The 6,697-nt window shown below is 47.8% G+C and overlaps 1 protein-coding gene across 2 annotated transcripts in view; it reads left to right on the top strand.

Moving 5' to 3' along the window:
* Macroh2a2 (macroH2A.2 histone) overlaps positions 1–6,312 on the top strand; it is a 51,796-nt gene extending 45,484 nt beyond the window's left edge. For both annotated transcript variants that reach the window (XM_015990424.3, XM_006972715.4), the window contains exons 8-9: positions 2,183–2,357; positions 5,728–6,312. In XM_015990424.3, coding sequence (XP_015845910.1) covers positions 2,183–2,357; positions 5,728–5,893 — 341 coding nt within the window. In that variant the 3' untranslated portion in view covers positions 5,894–6,312. The remainder of the gene's footprint in view (positions 1–2,182; positions 2,358–5,727) is intronic.
* Positions 6,313–6,697: the final 385 nt, after the last annotated feature.

The following is a 6,697-nucleotide window of genomic DNA, read 5'->3' on the forward strand; positions in this document are numbered from 1 at the left end:
ATGGGGACCATGTTTAGGGGGATAAAAAGTCCTTTTAAACAAAAGAGAGCGGGAAGGAGTGTGGTAGTTTGTAATTGGCCCCGCATAAGCTTATGGGGTGTGGCACTGTTAGAAAGTATGGCTTTGTTGGAGAAGGTATGACCTTGTTGGAGGAAGTGTGTTACTGTGGGGGTGGGCTTTGAGATCTCATATATGCTCAAGCCATGCCCAGTGTCTCAGACCACTTCCTGTTGCCTGTGGGATCAAGATGTAGCTCCTTCTCCACTCTCAACTCCTTCTCCAGCACTGCCTGCCTGTAGGCTGCCATGCTCCCTACCGTGATGATAATGGACTAAACCTCTGAAACTGAAAGCCACCGATGAAATGCTTTCCTTAAGAGTTGCTGTGGGGGCTGGAGAGGTGGCTCAGAGGTTAAGAGCACTGGTTGTTCTTCCAGAGGTCCTGAGTTCAATCCCCAGCAACCACATGGTGGCTCACAACCATCTATAATGAGATCTGGTGCCCTCTTCTGGCTTGTAGACAGAACACTGTATGTGTAATAAATAAATAAATCTTTAAAAAAAAAAAAAAAAGAGTTGCTGTGGTCATGGTGCCTCTCCATAGCAATAGAAACCCTAACTAAGGGAGGGAAGGAAGGAAGGAAGAAAGGGCCTAGAGAGGTGGCTCAGAGGTTAAGAGCACAGGCTGCTCTTGCAGAGGACTCAGGTTCAATTTCCAGCACCCATATGTCAGCTCACAACTGTCTGTCACTCCAGGTCCAGGAGATCTGACACCATCTTCTGGTTGCTAAAGCAGCACACGCAGGTGGTGCAGACATAGATGTAGGTAAAACATCCATACACATAAAATAAAATAACTTTTGAAAAAGAAAAAGGAAGGAGGGCCTAGAGAGATGGCTCAGCAGTTAAGAGCACTGGCTGCTCTTCCAGAAGACATGGGTTCAGGTCCCAGCATCCACATGGTGGCTCACAACCATATTTAACTCCAGTCCTAGGGAGGTTGCCCTTTTCTGGTCTCCTTGGGCACTGCATATGTACAGCACACAGAGATGCATGCAGACAAAATACCCATACCTATAAAAACATTCTTTTTAATTAAACCCTGCCAGGTGGCAGTGGTACACACCTTTAATCCCAGCACTTGGGTGGACAGAGGCAGGCAGATCTCTGAGTTCCAGGACAGCCTGGTCTACAGAGTGAGTTCCAGAATAGCCAGAGCTGTTACACAGAGAAACCCTGTCTTGAAAAACTGAAAAGAAAAGGGAAAAAAAAAAAAGCCAGGTGCTGTGGCACATACCTCACATCTTTTTTTTTTTTTTTTTTTTTTTTTTTTTTTTTTGGTTTTTTCGAGACAGGGTTTCTCTGTGTAGCTTTGCGCCTTTCCTGGAGCTCACTTGGTAGCCCAGGCTGGCCTCGAACTCACAAAGATCCGCCTGCCTCTGCCTCCCAAGTGCTGGGATTAAAGGCGTGCGCCACCACGCCCGGCTAAAACCATTTTCTTTTTTTTTTTTTTTTTTTTTGTTTTGTTTTGTTTTGTTTTGTTTTTTTTTTGTTTTTCGAGACAGGGTTTCTCTGTGTAGCTTTGCGCCTTTCCTGGGACTCACTTGGTAGTCCAGACTGGCCTCGAACTCACAGAGATCCGCCTGCCTCTGCCTCCCGAGTGCTGGGATTAAAGGCGTGCGCCACCACCGCCCGGCTTATACCTCACATCTTTAATCCTGACATCATGGCAAGACAACAAAGCTAACCGGTGTGGTAACCCTGACAGTCCATCCCCAGTGTCCTTAACTGCGGTCACAAAGTGCCCTTGGCCATTTCAGTGAACAGCTAAGAACCCAGGGATTTGGACTCTTGGAGATGGCTGTTACTCAATGTCCCCCAGCACCAGATGTGACTTTGATATGTTCCTGTCACTGGGATCCACCGAGGTGGTTCCTGACCTGGAGCCCGTTGGCAAATCGCCAAGTGTGATAAACTGTCACATCAACAGCCAAACTCTGTTTCTGACCAGAGCTCTGCTTCCTGCCAGACTCTCCACACGGTGGCAGGGATGTGTCTGGCTACCTACGCTTTCACTTCCGAACCCTCCAGAGTCTCACAGGGTCGCCTCTGAGGCCCAGTATTAACACCCAGCTTAAGGTGAGACTCGGATAATAACCTGCCGCCTTTCTCCTGTGTCTCAGCTGCCGTCAGCCAATCCAGTGGACTCGCAGCCAAATTCGTCATCCACTGTCACATCCCCCAGTGGGGCTCCGACAAATGTGAAGAACAGCTGGAAGAGACCATCAAGAACTGCCTGTCCGCAGCGGAGGACAAGAAGCTGAAGTCCGTCGCCTTCCCGCCTTTCCCCAGCGGCAGGTAGGACACAGTTTCTGAGTTGATGTTCCCAGCCTTTGTGTTGGGAACCAGCGACTCACCAACATGTCCACGTTCCATCGGCCCATTCCAGAAGACACACCCAAGGTCTGCCAGCATAAGCCAGCGTGTTGGGTAGGCAACAGAATAAGAAACCCAGTTTCCTACCTTCCAAACAGACAAGCCCCTGGCCTGGCATGGCAAGCTGAGACCAGCTTTCCTGCCTTGTTGATATCAATGCCCAGAACAGAAAGACACCCTGGGTAAGGGCCATTCATTTTAGTTTTGTGTATGTTTGTGGGTGCATAGGTATGTCCTAGGTGTAGATGTGTGTGTGGAGACCAGTGTCACTGATACGCTCTTGTTACTGTGATAAAACATTCTGTCCTGAAGTAACTTAGGGGAGCAAAGGGTTTATTTGGCTTACACTTCCAGGTCACAGCCCCTCATTGAAAGAAGTCCGGCAGGAGTTTGATAAGGAAACCCTGGGCAAATGCTGCTTGCTGGCTACTCCCTGGCTTATAGCTTTTTAATACAACCCAAGATCATCTGCCAAAGGAATGGTGTTGCCCACTGTGGGCTGGGCCCTTCCCTATCAATCATCAATCAAGACAGCCCCTCCCAGGCATGGCCACAGGCCAGTCTGATCTTGGAAATTCCTCACCTGAGGTTTCGCCTCTCTGATGACCTAAGCAATCCATCTTGTTTTTATTTTGAGAAAGGGCCTTATTATGTCATTATGGTTAGCCTGGAAATCACTACGTAAGTAAGGCTAGTCTTAAACTCAGAGAGATCTGCCTGCCTCTGTCCGAAGTGCTGAGATTAAAGATATGCACTACCACACTCTACCACCTTGGGTTTTGGTTGCTGTTGGTTTGGTTTGGGGATGGTTTGTTTGTTTGAGATACGGTCTGACCTGGAGGTGGTGGCCCATGTCTTTAGTCCCAGCACTAGGAAGGCAGAGGCAGGTGGATCTCTGAGTTCGAGGTCAGTGGATTGAGTTCCAGGGCAGCCAGAGCTGCATAGAAACTCTGTTTCAAAAAACCAAAATAAAAAAAAGAGGAGAAAAAGATAAGTGTCTCACTATGTAACCTTGACTGGCCTGGAACTCAACATGTAGATCAGGCTAGTCTTGAACTCACAGAGATCTTCCTGCCTCTGCCTCTCCAGAAAGGTGTGTGCTGCCATGCTGGGCTTTCTTCTTTTGTCTTTTCTTTCTCTTTCTTTCTTCCTTCCTTCCTCTCTTTCTTTCTTTCTTTCTTTCTTTCTTTCTTTCTTTCTTTCTTTCTTTCTTTCTTTCTTTCTTTCTCTTCCTTCCTTCCTTCCTTCCTTCCTTCCTTCCTTCCTTCCTTCCTTTCTTTCTTTCTTTTTTTGTGAAAGTGTCTCATTGGTTTTAAGCTAACCAATCAGGTTAGGCTGACTGGCCAGCAAGTCTCAGGGATCCACCTGTCTTCACTTCCCCAGCATTAGGGTTACCAACATTATCAACGTGCCCAGCCTTATTATATCTATTCTAAGAAACTCGGGTCTGCATGCTTGTATGGCAAGCACATTCCCCCTGAGCCATCCCCACATCACGCCCCATGTCTCTTTCTAAAAGCTTGCTATGTTCAGAACCCACATCCCCATCCTTGGTCCTCGCCTAGAACACAAGATCAGAAAACCCTGGGCTCACAGGCCTTGCTAATGTACGTGTGGTCCGTGAACCACCAGCAGCATCCCCTAGTTATAGATCTTCCCTCTGGGCTGTACCCCAGACCTGCTTCAAGAGCCCCAGGGAATGCTCTGGAGGGCAGCAGAGGAGGAGGCTGAGGCCAGATAACTGTACCCAGAGCAGGGGAAAGTTCTCACTGCGGCTTGGAAAGCTGAGGACGAACTGATGAGTACTGTGGGATGTATTCTCCATGATCAGACCGTGTTCCATGCAGAGACACTCAAGAGAATTCAGGAAGTAGGCATATCCTAGACTCTTGGACCTGCCCCCGGAGTCTTGGTGACTGACCCCAAATGGCCAAGGTGGCTGTGTCCCTAGGAGCTGGTGAACAGCACTTACCAGTGATTCCCTAGTGGTTGGGGTCCTCGGGGAACTTTCACCAACCCAGCCTGCCCAAAGTAGCTGAAATCACAGTGGCATGTTCCTGTGAGTCAATGAAAGGCTAAGAGCCTGGGGATGTGGCTTTTGCTTTGTTTATGGACTTGGGGTCTTGAACCGATCCTCCTGCCTCCACCTCCCAAGTGCTGATATTTCAGACATACGCCACCATGCCTGGTTTATGCGATGCTGGGGGCCTAACCCAGCATGTTAGCCACAAACACTGACCAACTGAGCCCCAGCAAGTTTGAAAGGCCCTTGTCAGATAATCTGGCTAGCATGCAAACTGGTTTGAAGGAGCTAACAAAACAAAACAACAACAACAAAAAAAAAACAGGTTTGCTTTTTGAAGATATGGTCTTATAAATGTAAAATCAATGGGCGGTGGCGGCGCACACCTTTAATCCCAGCACTAGGGAGGCAGAGCCAGGTAGATCTCTGAGTTCGAGACCAGCCTGGTTTACAGAGCAAGATCCAGGAAAGGCACCAAAACTACACAGAGAAACCCTGTCTCGAAAAAAAAAAAAAAGAAAAGAAAAGAAATAAAATAAAATAAATGTAGAATCAATAGACTTTACAAAGTCAAAGTTCTTTGATCAGCTGACACAGATTCAAGTCTGGGACATCCTTTACGGTCCAGCTCTGTGACCTTGGCTGAAATCATCATATCTGAGACAGCGTGATAACTATGTAGCAGGGACACATCTCCACCTACCCAGGTCTTCCTCTTGACTAGTGCCAGAGAAGGTGATTTGTGGAGTGGCCCTGGGCCTGGTGAGTCCCACGCTGTACAAACAAGGGTCGAGGGCCAGAATCAGAAGAAACTGCTAGCGGGGTGTGGTGGCACATGCTTTGAATCCCTGCGCTCTGGAAGGCAGAAGTAGGCAGATCTCTTGAGTTCATGGCCAGCCTGGTTTGCACAGTGAATTCCAGGCTGGGCCAGGGCTCCATAGTGAGACCCCATCAAAACAAAAACAAAAGGCCGGGCGGTGGTGGCGCACGCCTTTAATCCCAGCACTCGGGAGGCAGAGCCAGGCGGATCTCTGTGAGTTCGAGGCCAGCCTGGGCTACCAAGTGAGTTCCAGGGAAGGCGCAAAGCTACACAGAGAAACCCTGTCTCGAAAAACCAAAAAAAAAAAAATAAAATAAAAAAATAAAAAAAAAAAAAGCAAAAACAAAAGGAAACCCATGTCCTGTCCCTCTTTTCCCAAACTAAGAGAGAATTACAGCGGTGGGTACAGGGACCAAAATAACATGGGCTCTTCTTTTGTTTGGGCACAGAAACTGCTTTCCCAAACAGACAGCCGCCCAGGTGACCCTCAAGGCCATCTCTGCCCACTTCGATGACTCAAGCGCATCCTCGCTGAAGAACGTGTATTTCCTGCTCTTCGACAGCGAGAGCATCGGTATCTACGTACAGGAGATGGCCAAGCTGGACACCAAGTAGCTCTCCAGCGGGGACGGAGGAGGACCAGGACCAGTGTCACGTCACAAGAGCGGGGGTTTTATTTTTTACAAGGATTGAGAAAGGGTGACATGGCATGAGAGCAGAGGGCGGCCAAGAGGGTAGCAAAGGCCATGGGAACAGGTCCTGCCTGCCTGGGGAAGGGGCCCAGCGCATTTTATATTCTCTTTACAAAGGGCCTCTCCCGAAATTAACCAGGTCTCCCCCAGGGGTTTCTTTCCACGTGTTTTCTTCCTGTTGTTTTAGAACTTTTTTTAAAAAAAACAAACAAACAAAAATAGACCTTGTTTAGATTTATAGCACTGACTTTTACTCTCTCTCTCTCTCTCTCTCTCTCTCTCTCTCTCTCACACACACACACACACACACACACACACACACACACACACACACACACACAAGTCTTTTCAAAAGGTCTTAAGACTTTGGTTCCTCCTTTTTCCAAGTGAAGAGGGTGTGACGACCACTTGGGTGTATTGGCTGTCTCCCTCAGTGAAGAGAAGATGGGAAAGACGTTCTAGGGTGCTTTTCTCTTCTGTTTTAGGGTCCCCTCCCTGACACCTAAAATATTTGTAACTACACCTAAAACGATTTTTTGCCTCGGGATCTTTCTTTGTTCAGTTTTGTTTTTTAAAGAAAAAGAAAAATGAAAGAAAAAAAAAAGATCCAGTGTCTTTCTTATAACACAACCATTTATTACCATAGTTCCTCCTCTTGGGAAACTGTGTCTCCACGGGTAGATTCTTCTAGAGTGTTGTAAATAAACGGCACAAGGCCGGTCACTGA

Source organism: Peromyscus maniculatus, chromosome 21 (assembly GCF_049852395.1).
Source record: "Peromyscus maniculatus bairdii isolate BWxNUB_F1_BW_parent chromosome 21, HU_Pman_BW_mat_3.1, whole genome shotgun sequence".
NCBI lineage: Eukaryota > Metazoa > Chordata > Mammalia > Rodentia > Cricetidae > Peromyscus > Peromyscus maniculatus.